The 23,569-nt window shown below is 38.3% G+C and overlaps 2 protein-coding genes across 3 annotated transcripts in view; both read right to left on the bottom strand.

Moving 5' to 3' along the window:
- Positions 1–17,245, bottom strand: part of LOC120414262 (dedicator of cytokinesis protein 4) — a 90,809-nt gene extending 73,564 nt beyond the window's left edge. For both annotated transcript variants that reach the window (XM_039575372.2, XM_039575373.2), the window contains exon 1: positions 16,424–17,245. In XM_039575372.2, the coding sequence (XP_039431306.1) occupies positions 16,424–16,457 (34 nt within the window). In that variant the 5' untranslated portion in view covers positions 16,458–17,245. The remainder of the gene's footprint in view (positions 1–16,423) is intronic.
- A 4,199-nt stretch (positions 17,246–21,444) lies between these two features.
- LOC120414286 (guanine nucleotide-binding protein-like 3 homolog) lies at positions 21,445–23,569 on the bottom strand. Its single transcript, XM_039575417.2, has 2 exons — positions 23,417–23,569; positions 21,445–23,352 (listed from the first exon to the last, which is right to left on the bottom strand). The coding sequence occupies exons 1-2, from the start codon at positions 23,436–23,438 to the stop codon at positions 21,515–21,517; spliced, it is 1,860 nt and encodes a 619-aa protein (XP_039431351.1). The 5' UTR covers positions 23,439–23,569; the 3' UTR covers positions 21,445–21,514.

Here is a 23,569-nt window from a genome sequence, read left to right as displayed (position 1 = left end):
TAGTTTTTAGTTTTTAGTTTTTAGTTTTTAGTTTTTAGTTTTTAGTTTTTAGTTTTTAGTTTTTAGTTTTTAGTTTTTAGTTTTTAGTTTTTTGTTTTTAGTTTTTAGTTTTTAGTTTTTAGTTTTTAGTTTTTAGTTTTTAGTTTTTAGTTTTTAGTTTTTAGTTTTTAGTTTTTAGTTTTTAGTTTTTAGTTTTTAGTTTTTAGTTTTTAGTTTTTAGTTTTTAGTTTTTAGTTTTTAGTTTTTAGTTTTTAGTTTTTAGTTTTTGGTTTTTAGTTTTTAGTTTTTAGTTTTTAGTTTTTAGTTTTTAGTTTTTAGTTTTTAGTTTTTAGTTTTTAGTTTTTAGTTTTTAGTTTTTAGTTTTTAGTTTTTAGTTTTTAGTTTTTAGTTTTTAGTTTTTAGTTTTTAGTTTTTAGTTTTTAGTTTTTAGTTTTTAGTTTTTAGTTTTTAGTTTTTAGTTTTTAGTTTTTAGTTTTTAGTTTTTAGTTTTTAGTTTTTAGTTTTTAGTTTTTAGTTTTTAGTTTTTAGTTTTTAGTTTTTAGTTTTTAGTTTTTAAAACAACAACAACACAAATTGAAGTAAAAAGCAGTTTGAAAGCCGCGAATCGTTATTTTTACAAACGAGAAAAAACTAGTGATACCATGAACACTGAAAAATATAGATCGAATAGGAAGTTTGGACAGTAGAGGGTTAAACTAATTGACACTTCTGGGTATGTGACTCAAAATTGGAGTGGCAACCAATTAGCATCCCGACGCGTGTACGTTGGCGGCACTTTTTTGATAATTTAAAATTTAAATTAGACAGAATCGTAGGTAGGTAGAGAGGGAGAATCGTAGGATGTAACATAATTGTCGGCAACGTCAACTGAATGCGCACTTTTTGAAAACCAATCTATTTTTCGTTGTCTTTTTTATTTGTCTGTTCTTTTTTAGGGTTTTTTTGGGAGCATTTTTTTTAAACCAGTCAAAAATTTAAAAAAAAAAGTCTGTAAAAATGATACCTTCTCTAATTTCAAATTTGCGCTTATGCAAGTTTAAAGAAAATGCCACAATTTGCAATTGTTGTTCAATCACTCGCTGGAAACTAACAATCGTCAACTTTATGATGGCTTCCGCGTGTAATCTGCAAATTGACCCTCGTCTCGAACCGCGTTCAAACGATTTAGTACGCCGTGGCAAAAAAGACATTTTCGCGCAATTTCGCTCCCCAGCTGGACACTTCCTTCGTCCAAGTCTCGAAGTGGACGTGCCCCTCGCTGCAATCGTCCATAATTTTAGCATTATTACGTCGTCATCGTCCAATTGCTCGGAGAGACCCTTTTGGATAACGCGCGTTGTTGGTTTTTTTTCTTTTTGCTGCTTGATTTATCCGCACTATGTGCTGCTGCGCTTTCCGGCTAAACACTTAAAACCGCCACTCCGGAAGTAGTGCTTTCTCCGTCTTCCTTTCCAAACTAAACCATCGCCAACCAACCAACCAACCAGCACTCAGACCACGTGCCAAGCAAGGGGAATTGCTGGTTTAATGCCACTCTCTTGATGTTGGTTTGGTATAGAGACGCAGAGACTCGGATGTTATGATGCACTCGAGTACAAATCGGTTGTGACTGGCATGCAACTGAACTCATTTGGGGGATAACAATTTGAAAGGGATAAAACATAAATTGTTTCAAAGAAGACCAATCTAAAGAAAAAAATTGAAGTTCATCTTAATTTGTTGCGTCAAGATTATGAACTTACAAATTTTAGAACTTTCCACGTTGCCACCCTTAAACTTTCCCGACTAGTCGGTTCCATTGGGAATTGAATTAAGGGATACGATATAAAAACCCCAGACAAAGACAGCCGAGTGGCTGGCTGGTTGAAATGCCGGATTCCGAGCGCAGAAAGAACACTTTGGATATTGGATCTTGAGGCTGGCTGGCTGGCTTCTGGTTGACGAGCTCCGGTGTTTGACACCGAACATCAAATCGTACAACAGAAGAAGAATAAAAAAAATCTTGTTGACACACAAAAAATACGATGTCTGTCGGTGATGATCTCCCACCGGGGAGAGGAAGTCGGATTTGATACGTGATTTATGGCTGGGAAGTAAAATTTGAGGGGAAGAAGTGGTGGTTTAAGGTCTGATTTTTTTTTGGGAGAATTAATATAAGTTATAATGCATTTTGAACTGTGCAATGAGCATACTTCAAGTGTGAATAAATAAAGGCTGTGCGTAAAATTTAGCGCAAAATTTAAAAAAATTTTGGATGTTTTTTTTTGGTTTTGTAATTTTACCAGAAATATAAACAAAATATTCCTGTCCTAAATCCTTAATTATTTTAACTTCAAAATTTCAATGAAAACAGACGTGCTCCAAATTCAATGAATCCGTTCATCATGTAACCATCTGTAGCACGACTGCTCTTCCATATATTGCAAAAAAAGCAGATAAAATTCTTTTAAAAACCATGGCTTGTCCTTTAAATTTTATTTTATTTTTTAACACGCAACCACCCTAGTTTCACACATAAGTTAGTTAAAAGCAAGACACAGCCTTAAGTGACTTCCTCGAAGCCGGATAGCGCGAAAGACGACTCGTCAAGTGCATAGGGAAAAAGATGCAACATTGCCAGTGATGGATAAATTTATATTTTACAAGCCTTACCCGACAAACTTCGTTCTGCCTTTTTTGTCTATTGACGTTTTTTTGATTTTTTGCTGATTCAGCCTCCTGTGATCAAAATATGATTTTACGTAATTTTCTCCATACAATTTGCCGATGCTTCGGAATCGGTTCCAGAGTGACCAACGTGTCAATTAGTTAGCGTAAGAACCTTCCTTGAGCTTATACGAACCCAACGCAACAAAAAGCACCTCGATCTGACGCTCCGTATTGAACTGATTCGCGTTCGAACAGCAATTCCTCACGAAAACAGCATGGAAAAAACAAAAGTGCTCGGATCGGGCTCAAAATTTTTCTAGGGGTTCCCTGGCCGAAATAATTAGACCCGTATTTTTTTGTTTGGCCATTCGGGTGACCTACGGCGTGTTAGGGTGGTCTGAAAAATGGCAATTTTCGTTGATTTTCGCAAAAACCACTTTTTTCGAAAAATCATAACTCCTCGCCATTTCAACCGATTTCAATTGTCTTATACCCAAATGAAAGGTAATAAGTTGGTCTTTCCAAGAAAAATAGTAAGAAGTTTCAAAAATCTAGCCTAACATATGAAATGGGCGTATGAAACTTTAAAATGCCGTTTTGACGGTGTCTGGACCAAAGAGTCTATGTCTGGAAATATTTTTATCGGATTCCCCAGACATTTTTACGTAACATATCAAAAAATGGGAGGAGTTCATTAACAGGATTCCGAGATATGATTTTTCTACGACTCCCTCGTCCAGTTCATGAGTATATGAGATGGCCCTGGACTTTTGAGACTATGTTAGTTGTTATATAATATGGGGATGGCGTCGTTATTTTTAGACAACGTTTTGCAATTTTTCTCCATCGAAACCGACTACTTTATCGACTTTTGCTGGGCGAGATAGGACGCCGTCTATTTTTAGGCGATGACTCAGCACTTTTCCACTGTTGCACTTAAAAACCAGATGGCTGCACGATGTAACGCCACGTCCCTATGGTTAGATATGTTATACCTTGTGACATTATTTCACCACTGCGCTGCCCATGTTCGCATAAATGTCCCATATGCAAAAACAGCAAGCTGAGAAAAACGCAAGGCTATGTGCTAAGTTTTCGCGAAAAAAAACTGGATTTACTCCTGACTTCTACACAGCAAAAAATCCGATGGTAAAATCGCATGCAAAAGCATGCACATCACCTTCGTCAAAATAAACACTTAATATTACACACTGCATGTACAGTTTTTGCAAACACAAAAAAAAGTTGCAACCGACGGGATTTAAACCTAGCACCAACAGTAAGGACTGGCGCCTTAGCCCACTCGGCCATCAGACCGATGAAAAGCTGTAGGGATAAACGCATATATGAGTTTGACATTTCGGTCAAGTAGGTTTCCCATACTGATGGGCTACATATTTCGGGGTGTAAAATTACATAGAATTGCATGAAATAGTGCAATATTTATTTTACACCCAGGCTTTTTACACGCAGCTGGATTACTACATTTTTAGCTGTGTAGAGCAAAGTACTGGATGTTATAGGATTGTTTGAAAGAGCAAACGAACCAATCTGCATCAATAACTCTAATTCGATGCAAATGCATATGGGACATTTATGCGATCAGAGACAGTACGGATCAATTCAATTCTAAAGCATTAACTACATGATGGCCGGCTGGTTAGCGTCCCAGACCGTAAATCCAAAGGTGTGAGTTCGAATCCTACCTGATTCTTATAGATTTTTTGTTCATATTAAAAGTGTTCAATTCCTAATTCCAAATTTCAAAGGAACCGACCAGGATTTGATCCCTGAACCTTCTGCTTTCGAGGCAGAAGCCGCAACCATTAAGCTACGGAGCCGGTTATTTAATTTTCTTTTTTTTCTTTTCCAATATTCGGCCAAAAAGTTTTCTCTATTTTATCTATCTATCTATTTTACATTTTAGTGGATTCCAAATTCAAACAAGTTTTAACAGTTTCGTCCAGTCAAAATAAACTGATTTTTTTAGAAGTTTTAGTTCATAGGTATTTTGCTATTTGTTGGCAGAATCATACAAAAATTGATAAATTCCGTTGATTTGTCACGCATTCTTTTTTTTAATCATGGGACCTTCAAACCAAATCACCACAATATTCCTCTAATTGGTCGCAGTGGTATCAAGGCTCAACAAAAAAAAAAAACAAAAACCAAATCATCAAATATCGTGAAAATTAAACAGTACGCAAGAAAAACTGAAATTATTAAAAAGAAACAATGTTTAACTCGAAAATTCTAAATAACTTAAGAGTAGTTTACTGCCCATGTTCGCATAAATGTCCCATTTGCAAAAACAGCAAGCTAAGAAAAACGCATTTGAAGTTTGTCCCACACATAAGGCTACGTGTTAGGTTTTCACAAAAAAACTGGATTTCCTCCTGCACGGAAAAAAAATCAATTCTCGAAATCGAGAAGTAAATTCACGAATGCGAGAGCCACGAAGGAATATATGCACGTTTATAGTGCAAATGCACTATACTCATGAGAGTCATGAATAAATTCCTTCGTGGTTCTCACATTCATGAACCTAATTCTGGAGTATTTTTTTTTTAATGTCAAATAAACCAAATTTTCAGTTTTTGCTTTTTGGGTGTTTTTTGATATCCCTGACTCAAGGCGGTTTCAAAAACACTCAAAAATCAAAAACTGGAAATTTGGTTTATTGGACCTTTTCAAAAAAAAAAACTCCAGAATTCACGATTACAAGAATTGTTTTTTTTTTCTGTTTGATTCTAGAACAAAGTACTGGATGCACACGCTTTTGAACCAATCTACATCAATAAGGCTGGTACAAATATTTTTAAAAGTTTTTGTCACCCCCCCCCCCCCCCCCTTCAAAATTGGCCCGAAAAATCAGGGGGCAAAAAAAAATTTTTACAATAAACTTCAAAATTTCAATGAAAATTCAAGTGCAACCAGCTGAAATCAAATTAAAATACATTCTTCTGCGTTTAAAATCATTTTTAGCATGTTTGGGATTATTAAAAAATCTTAAGGTTTTTTGAAAATTTTCGATGCAAAATCTTTTTTTTCGATACAATTTTTGTTTTTGTCAGATCTTAGATTTTTTGAAAACTAATGATTGCAAAACAACTGAACTAGTGTAAAATGCCTTTTAAAACACTTTTTTCATTTAAATGTGAAGACTATGGCTTGTTATTTAAATTTTAATTTTTTTTAATCCCCCCCCCCCCCTTGACCACGGCCAGGGCCGAGGGACAAAAACTTTTTTAAATATTTGCATCGGCCTAACTCTAAAACGATGAAAATGCATATGGGACATTTATGCGATCAGGGGCAGTTTAGGGGGTCACATTAAATCCCGATAAAAAAATGTCTGGGTCCTTCGGAATATCAAGTCTGGATTGTATTGATGTTTTTTTAATTTAGAGTATTTTTTCAGTAAATCGCAATCTGAATCTCAATATTTTTTCTACTCAAATCTACTCAGAAACCTTCATTTTTCACGCTTTTCATTGAAAACAAATAAAAAAAATCGAAAGTGGACAACGTTTTGTTATTTTAATGCATCGATTTAGGAAAATTGCAATATTACACGGGATTGCACGTAAATTATAAAATTTCTCTAATTTCACGCAGTCAGCGAAATCATAAACATTCACTAACCCTAATTATGGATGGCCCCTAATAAGAGTTTTGTTTTGTTTTCACATATGTGCTATCAAGTTGCCAAAAATCTTTCTGCTTCTACTTCTAGTCTGAGATTTTACAAAAAATATTGCACAAAAGATTTGTTTTGTATGGAAATTGTCCACCGAACGTGTGTTTTGATAGTGTGCGTGAGCGCTGTGTAAAACGTGACAGTTCGTCACGTGTCAAACGAAAAAGTGACCAACCACCGGGGTTAAGTGTATTTTGGTGTAAAGTTGATTTTTCAGTCTAAATTGAGGTAAAATTACATCATAAACAGGTAATATTCAATCTTCCAAAATTATACCTTCCAAATTTGCACTTTTTTTTGCTGTGTATATAAAAGCATTACCAATTCTGCACTTGCATAAATTCCTCATTAATTCGACATCAACCTTAAGACGACTTTCCCAGCTCTGGATATCCAGCAGTGAACGCAACTCCCGGCTTGGACCAGCGTGGCCGGATTTCATAATTTGATGCGAATTTTGAACTTCAAAATCGTGCCAAACATACTGTTCGCGTGTGTAAGTTTGCCGTGCCGGTTATTTTTAGTCCACATTGAGTTTGTATTTTGGTTCAATTACGTTCGTTTGGGCGTTGGTAGCCTTGAGTTGTCCGGAGAACTTCCGATGGAAATTACTTAACGTTTTCCATTTTTATCTATGTTTGTATATTATGGAATGTAGAGCATTCTAAATTTGGAACAAAGTTTGTTTCAAATATAAGAACCTCAAAACTCTCACCTCGCTCCTGAGAGCACTTCATTCGATTATCAGTGAGAGTGATGGTTTGGCTTCTTGCCAGACCCCCAGCATCATCGCCAACACAGATGTTCAAAAGATTTGATGACCCAATGACCGCGGCATGGTGCCACTGCGATTGGTTGTGGTGGCCAATTGATGAATATTTGGTGGCGGTTCACCGGCAAGGCGATCGATCATTTAAATTCAATTCACTCTCGAATAATGTTGCTCTGTACCCAGTTGCATTGCACGGTATTTCGCTCAACTATATAGGGAGAGGGTACTAATTATAACTCGCACAACACCTGAAGGCCAACATCGACGGCTAACGCGTGCTGGTTTAATTAATTCGCAGTTTGTGCAGGTTGTTTTGCAATTTCCCGCAAAACCAGATGTGAATCACGAGGGTTGAACGGATTTTAATCCGGGGTGCAGGTCGAGTACCTGCTTTTTTTTATTGTTTTACCATTCTTTACCTTGCGATAAGGGGAGACAGCAAGTTGATGAACCGACTGCCATTGCATAGAACATCGTAGAAGGTGACACGCGATTAGCTGCCCAGTTGTCTAGAACTCCAAGGTCATACACGTGTGGTGAGAGATCTAGATCGACCCTTCCTCAATTCCCACTCTTGGAGAAGAGGATCACACGCGGTAGGAGCACTTTGCTCCCGCAGAAATTGCCAATCAAAATGATAATGCAGCACACTCTGGAGACACGTATCGTCGTACGCAGAAGCTGTAGTAGTTGTCCGGTCAGCGAAATCTCTTTATCGCCATCGTCATGCTGCGCTCCGTAATAATACAAAAAAAAGAAGGAGTGGAGAAGAACGTCAGACAAGGAAGCTTGACGAGTTGTCGTCGTCGTCGTCGTTCTGTGCTACCGTTTTAGACGATGTTGATTCCGCTTTGTGCCTGAAATAGCTGCGCCTCGGCTGTTGTAGCTGTTTAGTAGAAGGGATTTGTGTGCAGCAGTAGCAGGTCGTTGGCGGGACTTGTTGGGGGTCCTGATTGTGCTGGTTGAGTGAACAGTATACACAGATATGTGACTACATCGACTTTGCTGGAAGGAGTGTCGATGCCTTGATACATAGTCTAACTGTTTGAATGATCCAAAATGATGTTTCTTTAAATCTTCCGATATCATATTTTGATCATCCCACATGTTCGCAGCTGGGAAGGCATGTCGACGACTAAGAAACAAACTAACACACTGAAACACCAAGAGGTTCGTAGCTGATTTATATTATTCTTGATACCAGGTCCAGGTATATTAGATCAACCTTTTCTCTATATTACAGTGGACTCTCTCGTTGTCGATAGGCGGGTTCAAGGGACCGTCGAGAGCGGGAGTTATCAAATTTTAGAACGAAAAATCAAAGCAATCTATTTGAAGGGACTGCACAATTTATTGACAGCTGGAGTAATATTGATATCGAGAAGATCGACAGCCAGAGAGTCCACTGTAATTGCTTTTTTTTTTTTGGGAGGGTGGTCCAGCCGCACATCGTTGATGTTGAAACCTCTAAACTGGGCCCTCGTCCTGTCACGTCCGTTAGTAGTCTTGTCGTACATTACAACTAGAATCAGATCTGCCAATGAATTAGTACACTTCGACCAAATAAACACTGACGCTGTATGGATCTGACTCTAGAATAAATGCACAGTTGTGTGTTATTCATAAGTCCGAATTATTCAATTATTCATATAAGTCCAAATATTCATTTGCTAACTAACATGAATTGAAAATCTAAACTTTAATCTAAAATCCTCTAAACTTAATGTTCAAAGCTAAACATTCCTTTAACTGTTGTAGTACTACTTCTATCAAAAACAATAGAAAATAATGAACCGATATACAAATAGGATAGAAATCGCGATTTGAAAAAGAAATGACCATTTACGTCAAAAGGTCCGTAGTTCCTCGATTCGCAACAATGGTCGATACAACCATAATCCGAAAACCGTTAGTTCAACAGATCAACGAATTTTGTCCGATATCATTACATTATTGGTTGATCGAGACTCTATGGACAATTTGACATAAAAGAATGCCTAGTATTCTACAACAATCAAAGTTTATTGACAGCATTACTCTAACTTAACAATTGCAACTAAATTTATCATCAAATAGTTTTGGAAAGCATACTGATTTATTTTAAATGCTAATGCTAGGCAACAAATCAATTGTACTATCCAAAAGTCCCACCTAAATCCCACATTGTGATAGTGAAAAAGTCACAGAAGCAGCGGTGTCTTGTGCAATTGTGATATTTTCACTATCGGAGAACTACCTAGTTCTCGAAGACAGCTTAGGGGTCGTGCATAAACCACGTGGCCTTTTTTTGGAGAATTTTTGACCCCCCCTCCCCCCTCATGGTTTTTCGTGGTTTCACGCCAACCCCCCCCCCCCCCCCTATATGGCCACGTGGCTTTTTCCTCCCAAGTGAAAAATCTTTAAAAAAAAACAATATAAGTATAGATTTCAAAAATGTTTATGCACAAATGATGTACCGTCAGTGGTGGTGACTTTAAGTCAAAGAACGATATTACTGTTGTTATTTTAACACAATAAAAACATTTCAAATTATATCGAAATAAATATTGTTGGGGAATGCTCCTGAATTTACCAACATTTTTCCAGAATATGGCTAGTATAATCACACCGTTCATAAATGCCAATCGTTTTAAAATTAACTCAAACTCACCCTTTAGAGGGGGTGACATTGGGTCAAACAGAAAACATTTTAATTTGTGTAGGTGCTGTAACACCATTAAAACCAATTTAATAATATATAAAAAACAGAAATTCACTTAAAAGTGTGAAAAAAGTATGATATCACTAAGTTTAAGGTAAATAATAACAGTACAACAATTTATTGAAATGGTACAGAAAGTAAAAAATACTCTCAACAAAACAAGCAACTTAGTAAAACATATGTATTCAAAATTATGGAATTGCAGTGCCATTAATTGCATCCAGAATAAATATGCTTTAAGAATTTAAGCTATTTTTATATATAAACAGCATTCATGATTTAATTTAAATGCGCTTTAAAATATTTTCTTAAAATCGAAATTAATTAAATAGAAAAGTTTTGTTTCAGGAAAATATTTTCATTTTATTTTAAGGAAAATATCTAGTTATGAAAGCTCCTAGTTAATATTTATTTTATTCCAAACATTCATAAAAATCCAAACTAAAGCAACTTTTCTTTTTAATTAAGCATGATTGATTCCAATGATTCAGTGTGTCCAAAAAAGTCGAGCTGTTTAATTTTTTTCTCCATACAAGAATCAAAGACAGGGACAAACATTCAATATTACGACCTTTTGAAATGTTAGTCTTATTTTTTTTTTTGAAAATATTGATTTCGAAAAGATCGGAAAATTTCACGAAAGTTTTATTTATAAACATTGAAAATCGCATCATTAGTTGCTGAGATATCGACATAAGAAAATTATGGGTTGTTTGGGTAGTAAACATCAATTTTTCTGTTTTAAAATCTTTGCATGGCAATATCTTAGCAACAAAGAATTTTCTCAGCATTTCAAAAATATATTTTTTTCAAAATTAGGCAAACATGAACACTAATTTTTTTAAATTAATAACTGCAACTAATTTAAAAAAAAGTTACCTAAAAATACTAACTAATATACTACTGTACTTACTAATAAAATACTAATGTACTTTTAGATTGCAAATTCGATTTTACATCGAAAAATAAAATTGAAATTAAGTTGCGATCAATACTTCGATTTTTTTTAATCAGTATTGATTCAAAAATTCATAACTCAAATAACGATTTTTTGCCCGTTCTGAAAATTTCTGAAAAGTTGGCAAAATTAAAAAAAAATAAAAATAGTGTTTTTTTGCAAATCATGTTTTAGTGACAAAAAGTGAAATTAAAAATCAGCAAAGTAAATTACCATTTATCATTTTTTCAGTGTAGTCGTTATCCATACCTACAAATTTGCCGAAGACACCACATCGACCAAAAATGTCTTCAAAAGATACAGATTTTTTTAATTTTCATTGCTGCCAAATTTGTATGGAAAACTATATGGACAAACTAATTATGCAAAATGGCTTGGGCACCAAAAAAGGTTTCAGACGGATTAAAAAAATCAAAAAATTAAAATTTAAGAATAAAGACCGATTTTGTATAGAATTGCTCGAAAATCGATTTCGTGTCTTTGGAAAAGTTGTAGACAACGCGCTAAAAATCATTCTTTTAGTCATGGACATCCAAATTGTTTAAGTCTTACTCTTACTTTAAATTGATTTTGCTATCGACTACGTGTTTTGATAAATTTAAAAAAAGATTAAGCTAAAATTTGGAATTTATTTTACATTTTTTTCAGTTGTTTAAATAGGCAATTATCTACGATTTAAGATTTTTGATCCAACTTTTGGTTGGAGATATTACCTCAAAATAAATACAAAAAAAAATAAATTAGTTCATTTTTCAATCTTTTCAATATCTTTGAAATTATTAACACTGGGACGCCCAACGCATGTCCCACGGATGCCAAAGTCTCTCTAAAACGTTGGAAGGGTAACTTCAACTCACAGGTTTTCGGGCTTGTCTCCGAGGATTTTCGGGCGATTTTTTTTTACTAGAGCAAACAAAAGTTGGAACGACGTTTTTGATCGCATAAATTACAGATTTGATCATATCGAGTTCTGCAAAGTTTGAGGATCATCTAGACATCCTTATAATTCACTCAAAAAAAAATGTCCCGGTTGGTTGAGTTATGCCCGAGAACCAGCGAGTTGATCTTTTCTAATGAATCTTTTTTTAATGAATTTTATTTATGTTGATTTAGACGGCATTGTACATAAAAAAAATACCTACAACTTTGACGATGGATAGTAAACGTGTATCTTATGAAATGTTATGTAATATAACAATCCGAACTGTGTAACCCATCAAATAAGGAATATATTTTAGACCAAAATATTCATCAATTTTTTTGGTGAATCTTAAAGTATGTATCGTTCGTTTTTTCGTTAATGGTTATTTTTTTTATGTTAGACGTTTCACTTGCAAATGAGGTAGTGAAACTGAAATTTTGCGCGATAATCCTGAAATTGGGGTTTTTAGTTTCTTTGAACTTAAAAATATATTGCATGAGAGAGGAGATACAAGATATCTTGAGTTTGTTTTAAGTGTCAAAAGGAAATCTTTCGATTAAGATTCTTCGATCACTTATAGGACCAGCTACGGTAATTAGCTAAGATCTGAGATTTTGAATTTTTTTTTTCGCAGAGAATCATTTTTAGACACTTCATTTATAATACATATTTAGTTTTTTGCCTTGTTACGAAAATCTTATAAAATTGTCAGCAATATTTATTTTTTAAGTTGTTCCAAAATAGAACTATCAAAGACTACATCTACTTTCAATGCAAATTTGCAAGCACATTTTTAGCTACTTGATACCATCAACAAAAAAATGAAATTGTGTTTGCATTTTGGTACGCATTTTTTAGGGTATATTAACTTTGGATACTGTCACTTTATTTTTTAACAGCTTTTAAAATTTGCAAAACGTAGTTACATGAGTATCGAAAAGTGTACATTCAATTACAGGCTCAAAGTATTGATATGAATCTGCCGAACTATATAATTCAATATTGAATTGGAAAATATTATGACATTGAAATATAAGTAATAATTTTAAACACAATAATTGTATGGTTTTGAAGTGTAACAAAAAATGTATGCATATAAGTAAATTCAAAGCGCGTATTTTTTTGTTTTTTTTTTTAAAGAAAAGATTTTTTTAAAGGCCACGTGGTCAGCCGTCGACCCCCCCCCCCTCCCCCCCATGGCTTTTCATGGTTTTTTTCGGTCGGATTTCGGACCCCCTCCCCCCCCTAAGGAGACCACGTGGTTTATGCACGACCCCTTATCGGTCAACGCTTAAGCCCTGGGGCTGCGACAAAGCGAGTTCTCGTAGCATGAAGTGGTGTCCATAGTGCTTATAAAAATAATGTGTACCCAAATTTTAACTAATTCACTAGGATCAAATCATGCCCCTTGACTGTACAAGGCCCAGGGAGAGAGTCCACTGTAATTGCTTTGAACATTTTCAGGCCTTTCCTTTGACCAAAGAAGCAAAACCCATACACAGTAAAAATAAATCGTGGTAAAATTACATCTAAAAACTAACTTAATCCACCTATGTGGTTGGAGCCTTCCTCACTTATTACCAACAATGGCTGATATGATGGAATTGTACAAAAATTTCATCTATTTTTAAGTTCCGGAATAAAAAAGTACATAAATTAAGTGGCCATACCTCGAGACAGGGTTGCCAGATCATCAATGTTTTGGACTCGTTGGAAAGATCTTTTGATAACCTAACCAACGATGGGTTGGATGATGGATCCGGACAAAGTTTACATACATTTAAGTGAGATCCGGCTTCCAAAAAGTACATCAATATCACTTAAGTGGGCATATCTCGAGACAGAGTTGCCAGATCTCTAATGTTTTGAATTCGTTGGAAAGGTGGATCAGGACATAGTTTACATACATTTAAGTGAGATCCGGCTTCAAAAAGTACATCAGTATCACTTAAGTGGCCATATTTCGAGACAGGGTTGCCAGATCTCAAATGTTTTGAACTCGTTGGAAAGGTCTTTTGATAACCTAACCAACGATGGGTTGGATGGTGCACCCGGACATAGTTTACATACATTTAAGTGAGATCCGGCTTCCAAAAAGAACATCAATATCACTTAAGTGGCCATATCTCGAGACAGGGTAGCCAGATCTTCAATGTTTTGGGCCCGTTGGAAAGGTCTTTTGATAACCTAACCAACGATGGGTCGGATGATAGACCCAGACATAGTTTACATACATTTAAGTGAGATCCGGTTTCCAAAAAGTACATAAATGTCACTTAAGTGGCCATATCTCGAGACAGGGTTGCCAGATCTCCAATGTTTTGAACTTGTTGGAAAGGCCTTTTGATAACATATCCAACGATGGGTTGGATGGTGCACCCGGACATAGTTTACATACATTTAAGTGAGATCCGGCTTCCAAAAAGAACATCAATATCACTTAAGTGGCCATATCTCGAGACAGGGTAGCCAGATCTTCAATGTTTTGGGCTCGTTGGAAAGGTCTTTTGATAACCTAACCAACGATGGGTCGGATGATAGACCCAGACATAGTTTACATACATTTAAGTGAGATCCGGTTTCCAAAAAGTACATAAATGTCACTTAAGTGGCCATATCTCGAGACAGGGTTGCCAGACATAGTTTACATACATTTAAGTGAGATCCGGCTTCCAAAAAGTACATCAATATTACTTAAGTGGCCATATCTCGAGACAAGTTTGCCAGATCTGCAATGTTTTAGGCTCGTTGGAAAGGTATTTTGATAACCTAACCAACGATGGGTCGGATGATGGACCCGGACATAGTTTACATACATTTAAGTGAGATCCGGATATATGTGAAAACACATTTTTATACATAACTTTTGAACTACTTATCAAAACTTCAATCTGTATAAAACTCGATCTATGGGACCCCAAACCAAGTCGAATGCAACAGGTTCGGGTCAAATCGGTTCTGCCAGTGCCGAGAAACATGAGCTAGTTTGTTGGTCACATACATACATACACACACACATACACACACACATACACACCGACATTTGTTCAGTTTTCGATTCTGAGTCGATATGTATACATGAAGGTGGGTCTACGACGTTTTTATTCAAAGTTCATTTTTAGAGCAGGATTATAGCCTTCTCAGTGAGGAAGGCAAAAGGGGTACATCTTTTATGTCAGAAAAAAGCAGTAATTTTACCTCTCATAATGTGTAAATTTACATCTTATTAGTTTTTCTGAAAGTTCATTTGATTTTGAACCAAACTCAAAATTCACGAAATTACATATGGGACGGACTTTTTTGGAAACTTAAAAAAACGGTTCACTTAACTTTTAAACTAGGTGACGAATAGAGAGAATGCGTAACGTGATTTTCGAATGATCCCACTTTGTTTTTTATCTACAAAGTATGAGGCTGTTCAAGCACAAGCATGACTTTTCTCTCTCTGGTAAATTAGCTGTGTTATAATCAGTAGTATGTGTTTTATTTTGGCTAGTTTTTCTTTTTTTGCTAGAAAATTTTGTGTGTGTTTTCAAGATTCGATCGGTTAGATGAGGTTTTTCTTTTTTACGGGTGACAAAGAACTTTTGAAAATTTAAAGATAAAGTCCTTGGCTGATTTTGGAATCCTGCAACACTTATTGGTCCAGCGAAAAAACATCGCTAATTCTAGCGAAGCTGATCCAACAAACAGAGAAGAATTTCACTAAGTAGGTATTCAAACGGAATCAAACAATAAAGACAGCTTCTTGATGGATACAACCGCATCGACTCCATAAACAACTTCCATTCATAATTATAAAAAAATGGCGATCTCGCCTTCAAACTTTCTTGAGATTTCTTGACACCAGGTCCAGGCGAACCACTCTTCAGCACCAAGCTTTCAAATGATGAAAATTGAAGAAAATTCTGTTGAACTTTCCTGAGTTTGAGCGAGTAATTTTTTGGATTTGACAGAATCCTCGCAAAAAAAAAAATAAAGACATCTTTGATGACTTATAAAGTTTAACAAGCTGGCAATTTCATAAAGTGGACAGCAATAGACAAGTCAAGGTATAACTGTTGGAATAAAAAAATTAACAACAACTAATCTTAAGGAATGCCTAATTTACCTACCGGGATTTTATGAAACACTCGAAAAAGTTGATAAAAAGTCAAGATGATTTTAAAATATTTTAAATTAAATGGAACCCATTAAACCGCACCAAATGCAATCAACCCATAATTCTTTCTCCACTCATCCTGGAGTGATTTACCACCCAGCCACCGAGAATGCACTTGGAATTCTTAAAAGATAATGCCATTCCTGCCACCGGTTCTTCACTTCCTTCTCGTCTTCTGCCTTTTCCTTCCCCGGAATCCCTGTCTCCTCCCTCACCCACCCAACTGGAGATTATTCCACGCTTATCACATCACATTGATCTCTCCTCGTCCTCGTTCCGTCCCGGTCTTGTGCTCGTCGTCATATCAACATCTTTTTTTTCTGTGTCTTGCTTGGCGTTCGTCATTTGTTCCTCAGACCAAGTGTCGCTCGCAAAGATTTACAACCATCGTGTCTTCAGCACTATACTTTTCCAACGCCCAATCAGCAGATTCTTCCCGGGGACCCGGGGCTTGGAACTGCGAGCTGCAGTATCGATTTTCTGCCAGTTTTTCCCGGGACTAAGGAGTGGAGATAAAGGAATGACCTTCCTCTAAATAAAATGGTTTTGAGGTACTCACCGACGCCGTATTTATTGCTAGTTGGTATCCACATGTTTAATCCGGGGTTTGAGATTCCTGTTTGTTGAGATTCTGGGGTAGATTCTTGAGTTTGGTACACTTATTCCATCGTTTAAATCTGGGATATTTCGATTCCCGGTTCCACTAGTCACTATTTTGTTGCTAGCTCAAGCACAAACACAAAGATGCTGACTGCAGCAGCCGGAGGCTGTGAAAGCTGGACCCCTCCGACTTGGCACTTTCTCACACACTGGCCACTGGTCAGACAGACTCCACGCGCAATCACTATCGACAGCAACAAACCCACTTCCGGCAGCGGAAACTATGCCGCAAATATTTTCCAACTCACAAACACTTGCGACGTCGCGACGCTCCCGACGAGGAAAACCTGGACGCCACCGACCGACGACGGCGAAAAATCGATAAATCGAGAGCAGAGACCAAAACACACACCCGCGCGTCCGCAAAACGGTTCCCCCTATGTTGCCTCTCGATGACGATTTGGGATGTTGCCTTCACGCAGCTTCTTGTCACTTTCTTCCCCGTTGAAAGCTTCGAAAATTCCTCGGAATCCTTGTTCCGAGCCGATACTGATTCCGGATTCCGGTTCTTGCTCGCCCTCAACGCAACTGAACACAACAAACGTCAACTTGCCAATACAAGCTAAAGTCTGCGACGTTTTGCACCGTGTTCCACCTACCACCACCGTCTTCCCGACCACGATCCGCGCCGCGCACCTCGGAACGACACAAACGCGGGGAATCTGCACTGGACACGGGATGGGAGCGACCGATGACGACTTTCTTCGAGCGACGTTTACGCAAAACTGCAGATCGTTTCTTGATGTGTTGCTTCTCGAGCGACTGACAGATGTGTTGCTTTGTTGTTGAATGAAAATGTATGAATGACAGACGATGGCACCAACACATAAGCCGCGAAGAGCAAGAGCCAGGGATGCCAGAGTTCAGGACAAAGTCACTCGGGTTGAAGTTTTGGGGAGCCAAGCGAGACGTTTTTTATTGATTTTTTCTGATGTGTAAATACGATTCTTGTATGGATGTATGTATGTATGTATGTATGTATGTATGTATGTATGTATGATCTCCATATCCGCAGGCAACTTGGTACCGAAACACATGTGAGCGCTAGGTGAACCATTCGATCATCTTTTACTCCGTAATCTGTACACCCACGTGCATAAGTTTTTTTTGCACGAATTTTAGTGCTACAAATACCGGCGCATAGATCAAAATGGTTACCCTCTTCCCTTCCCAAGCGCCGGAAAATTGGGAAATTTGTAGCGAGTGTAGGGACACTTTGCATAGACGCCCTTGTTCCCATCACGTCACTGCGGGTATGGAGCGACGAGAAATTAATAAGCATGCCCCCTCAGTCGAACCTTCATTAGAGAAGCAGGCAATCCACAACCCACAGCGAACGACCAAGGGAACACCCTACCGCGTAGGTTGGCGTAGTTGTCTTGATTGTTTTGTGAGTATGATAGAATAAGTGAGAGTTTTTTGACGGGCTCACCAAATAAGAAAACATCAAATCCTGATCCAATCCAGCCTTCAAACTTCAGGTTTCCAATCATGTCAAGTTCCAGCTTCTTGGAATTGAACCGCGACGTCCATTTTCTGTTACTGTTGCTGCTGGGGAATGCTGACCGTGATGAAAATCAGAAAGGAACACCAAATTTTGAACCTGTCAGTTCAAGTTCTTCAGATCTTGAGTGATGACTTTGAAGGTTTTTTCGTTGAAAGGATCCAAATTTCTGCCAATTGGGTACTAAAGCCCTGTGTAAATTTTTATGTACAACGGTAAAAAACACGATTAAAAACCATTTCTAATCAGTTTTTTTTCATTTTAATGCAAAAAAAAAATTTTGACGAGACAACATTTTTTCGATGGATCAACTATGGTCCCCTTGGAACGAGCTGTCAAGAAGGACCGCGAGGTTAATTTTTCAAAATTGATTTAAAAATCCATTTTAAACTCTTTTTGGTCGTACAAAGGGTCATTGTACTCAGAAAAATAAGCTTTATCGCTGTAAACAATAATATCAGCAATCTAAGCTTGATTTTATGACCCAATTGTAAAACAGCTGCTCAGGTTCTTGGGGAGCGTTCTTTTATTACGTAACGCAAAAAATCGGACTTTTAGACCCCCTCCCCCCCCTCGTAACAAAATTTTCATACAAATTTTAAAAATTTTGTATGGAGCGTAACACGGCATCCGACCCCCCCTACTGCGTTACGCAATAAAAGAACGCTCCCTTGGCATGGACACTGAACCGCCGTGAGCCGTTACTCTCTGCACTTTCACTTTTGAATTCGAACATTCAAATATTGTTATTAAATTTTCCGCTAGAACCACTACCGGGGCACTTAAATATACAGCAACCAACACCAGTACCGGAATCTGCCGGAATCACAATTTTGGAACAAATATTCAAGGAAAAAAACGACAGCGAAAATCTTTGACGTCCTTCTTCGAGCGTAGCTTAGGCGTCATCCATAAAGTATGTCACGCTAAAATCGGCCAAAATTAACCCCCCCTCCCCCCTATGTCACACTTTGTCACGCTGGCTCCGACCCCCCCTCGAAAAGAACGTCACGTTTTTCGGACCCCCCCCCCCTAACTCTTATTTTTTTGTGCAATTTTTGCATGATTGATAAACAGGATTATTATTAAATTCGGAGTTCAAAGTTTATCAAACATTATACTTTTTTTTATATATTTCAAACTGAATTTTCATTATTCAAGAAATAGTCTAGTGTGACGTCGCGGTCTCACGGACCCCCCCTCTCCCCCTTGTCACACTTTGTCACGCTTGCGACAACCCCCCTCCCCCCCCCCCCCTAGAGCGTGACGTACTTTATGGATGACGCCTTACTTCGATCTCCTTCTGATGTGTAAATGCGATTCTTTAAATAATTTTGGCCCTTTCTAAATATTTTTAAAAATTTCAAAGTAAACGTTTTTCTCGAAAATATGTATAAAGTTCATGCTTCCCCTAGAACTCACTTTCATCGGCCCTAAATTTTCCACTGGGGAACACGATGAGCTTTTTATTTAAGTACGCCCGTTAGGCATGCATAAAGCTAAACTAGATCGCTAATGCTTCCTGTGAGCTTTACGGCACGGAAGTTTACTAAAATCGGCTACGAAGACAATTCCAGTGCTGGCCACCAGAGGTAAGAACAATGCTAGCAAAACAATGCAAAAGGGCCGTAGGAGGTTTGTAAACAAAGAGTGTATCTTTCTCATGCTAGAGAATAGGGCTAGTGATTTTTCGAGGTAGAAAAATCGAAATTTGGCGGCATGCCAAATACAAAACATTCTAATTTCACGACAGTTTCACGGTACTCTAAAAATTGCTCAAAATAATCGTAAAAAGCGTTCTAATAGCATCATTATGAACAGAAAAAGTGATATTTCATAGTTAGTAAGCAGTAGTTCAAGGTTCAATATAAAACACTGTGACACAAATTTATAAAAAAAAAGTTGTATTTGATTATTTTGGATAAGTTTGAAGAATAATCGTCAGTTGAATTTATGATTCAGCCAGTTTTAACTATTATTTTTAATGTGATATGCTAAGATATAGGAATAAAAATGAGAAGCTGGATGTAGCAGATGTAAAATTAGACAATAGTTAATAAATAGAGATATAAAAACAAGCTTAGATTATAGTAATGAATATTTATAGGACAGATAAAGAATTATTCAAATAAATAGATTCGCAATAAAATCCAAAAAGATTAGGCAAATGATAAATAGACTTGATATTAGTAGTACATTAAGGAAAAGTATATTTTAAAGGAAAAAAAAAAATGTTACAGCGGTATCAATTGGTAAAAAAAGAGTAGAAAAACTTTGAGAGATAAGAGAATCAAATGTTAGTAAAATCAAAATCAAATGATGGATATTAAATAGAAGAATCAGTGAAGAAGTGACAATCAGTACCGTAAACTGGGGTCAATCGGGACACATGGGGCGAATTGGGACAGCAGTTTTAACCATGTTGGAGCACAATATTTTGATTTTTCTGGTTGGTTTCGGTTAGAACAGACTTAGACAAACAAAATGTGTACATCAATTTCCAAATTTAAAAGCGTGCTCTCAAAACTGCTGTCCCTATTCAAGCTAAAGTCCCAATTCGCCCCAGATTTCGGTAGAGCAACATAAAAATAGGAGATAGGTGGTAGCTGAGAACGAAGAGAAGAGAAATCCCGTTTTAGGTACATCCACAGCAGTTGACTTAACATACTGCAAATCAAAACAATACCGTCCACAATCACAAATGACTTCCCTTTCCCACATTGTCGCGCCCCTTTCTTTTAGCCATCTCGATTCTGACCCGCGTTGGTCAAAGGTTTACTAGCCGTTTCCACAGGCCACCAGCTGGGTCATCATGAAAACCAAGCCAACGTGGAAAATAGGACACTTGCAAGGAACCAGAGCTATACTGTTCTGATCAAGATAATTCGGATGATCTAACAGAACTACGGACGTAGTTAGTTGCGCTCCTTCCAGGATGTTCCTTACCTGGACGTCAACCGAAGAGCACGCAACATGATCAGTGCCATTGCATGCTCTTAGGTATCAATCCTTGGCCTGCAAGTAGAATCAGTAAAAAAAGTTCAACAAAAATCTCTTTGTATTCCTAAATTTTACCACTAAAGAAATTTGAGTATTTCTATAAATTTACGGCAAAATTCACTATAGCTATATAGAGTCACTAGCTATATAGAGAACGTTTACATTTGGCATGAAGGGGATACACAACAAAGCCCCTACGGCCCTTTTGTATTGTTTTGCTATTATTTGTTCTGATTTTTCTTATATTGCTGATTTCAGAGAACTCAAAAATTAATGAACGTGCATGTTTTAGGAAGCTCTCTCAAAAACTGGGCACAACCTCTCATATTTTTACTGAGTGCATCACTTCACGCTGTAACACCTTCTTTACAGATTACATCAAGATTCGGATAATTAAAACACCTACATTTGCTTTATAGGGATATACTTTATTATAATCTTCTAGCAAAGTAAAAATGTTACTCAACAGCCCAAGCTCAACACGCATTACATTTGATAATCATCATCAAAGTCGTAATCTTCCGCACCGCCCTTGACCTTCTTGCTGCCCAACTCGAGCGAAATCGACCCCAGATCTTCGGCCATATCGCCCACCTTCCGTTCCTCCTTGGCGGCCGCCCTCTTCTTGGCCTTCAGCACCGCCTTTCGGTTCTTGTTGACCGTTTGATTTCCCTCCAGGCCAAACATCGGATCCTTGCGGAACCGCTTTTCCTCCTCGGCGTAGTCGTTCACTTTGCGCTTCTTGCCCTTTGCTTTGGCGCTGCCTTCGTCGTCCTGGGACTCGATGACCTTGCCCGAGTTCTTGAGCAGTTCTTCGAGGGCGTTTCGCTGCTTGTCGTCCTTGGAAAGCTCCAGATGGACCGGTCCGGTCGTGTCCATTTCCATGGTAAGGATTTCCTCCTTGGAGATGACCTGCATTTCTTCGCCGTCCTTATCCTTCATCTTGAAGCTTTCTTCGTACTCGGTGTCCAGCGCTTTCATAACCTCGTCCAAACTTTCCAGTTTAAACTCGGGCACTTCCGCAGACACGAGCTGGGCGCTGACGTGGACTTCTTCGCCTTCCTCCGGCGGGTGCGTACAGTATTTGATCTTACCGGCGTTCCAATCTTCAATAAGGGTACGAGCCGCCTTCTTCACGTCCGGGACGCCTTTTTTCGCCAGCGCGCCCATTTTGATGGCCTTCTTCGCGAGGAACTCATCCGTCGAGTGGTACTCGGACAGATCGTACAACTTACAGAAATAGCTCATGGTTCCGCGCTTGAGGATGTCGTCGGCCAGTGGAAAGGGATCTTGGATTTCGGTAACCTTTTGGGCGTTTTTCAGCGCGTAGAATCGGTTCTGGTCGGCGTCCTGTGGTCGCTGGAAGATAATACCGGGACTGTCCAGCAATTTAACGTGCGAATCGATTTGAACTTCCTGCATCTGGCGCGTAATTCCGGGCTTGGCTCCGACCAGGCAGGCACGTTTGCGTTTCAGCGAGTTCACGAGGGAGCTTTTGCCCACGTTCGGCAAACCCACAATTCCTACCCGGATCGAGGTACGAATGTCGTCACTACGGCAGTAATTCGCCAACAGTTCCTTCAGCAAATCCGCTCCGATACACGGCGAACATTCCAACGTTTTGGCGGCCTTAAACTTCCGGTTGCCAATGCGATACTTTTGCGTCTGTGTTGTGGCCTTAAACGGAATTACCGGTCCGGTTTTACGCAAATACTTGAGCCATTTTTCCAGATTCTCCCTCGGGACCAAATCTGCTTTGTTCAGAATTACCACAAGTCGCTTCTGCCCGGGGGCTTCCCGCACAATCTGAGCCACTTCGGCGCACCGAGTCCCCAACGGGTCACGGGCATCAACGACTTCCAAAATAACATCCGCCGCATCGATAACCTTCTTGAACTCCTTGAAGTAAGCCTTCAACGATCCTTCCTTTCCCTTGCCAAAATTAAGATACTCTTCCTCTTCCTTGGCAGCGGCTGCCTCAGCCTTGGCCGGATCGTACTCCTGACCCCGGCGGTCCGCATCGGCCGCGATCGACTCAATCGTTTGACCCTTCAACGCATCTCCAGCCAGCGCGCCCATCCGGTGCTGCTTCAACAGCTCCTTCTTCCTCAGCCGTTCCTGCTCGTTAAACTGCTTGTGCTGCTCGACGTCCTCCAGGATGTCCTTCTTGAAGGGGCAAATGTTGGGCACCTGGATCATTTTCTGCTTTTTGGACCGCAGCTTCGGCAACTTCTTGGCCTCCTTCTCCTTCTTCTTTTTGCTAGCCGCAATCTTCTTGATCTTTTTGTACCGCAGCGATGCCTTTTGCCGTTTGGAAGATCTACCTGCAAAACACCAAACATTTCAGCATCTTCAGCAACGCTACGCCAAATCCTCGAAAATACTTACATTTTAACGCTTTCAGGGCCATTTTTACCGCGGGAAATCAAGAAGAACCGTGGACGATCGCGACTTCTGCTTGCGAACACGTTTCCACGTTTGTTTTGAAAAGGACCGTGCAGTGCTGATGACAGTTGGGCACGTTGTTTTCGATCGCCGGTG

The sequence above is a fragment of the Culex pipiens genome, chromosome 1, assembly GCF_016801865.2.
Source record: "Culex pipiens pallens isolate TS chromosome 1, TS_CPP_V2, whole genome shotgun sequence".
Taxonomy (NCBI): Eukaryota; Metazoa; Arthropoda; class Insecta; order Diptera; family Culicidae; genus Culex; species Culex pipiens.
The sequence above is the reverse complement of the archived record's forward strand: the minus strand, read 5'-3'. Positions and strand labels throughout refer to the sequence as shown.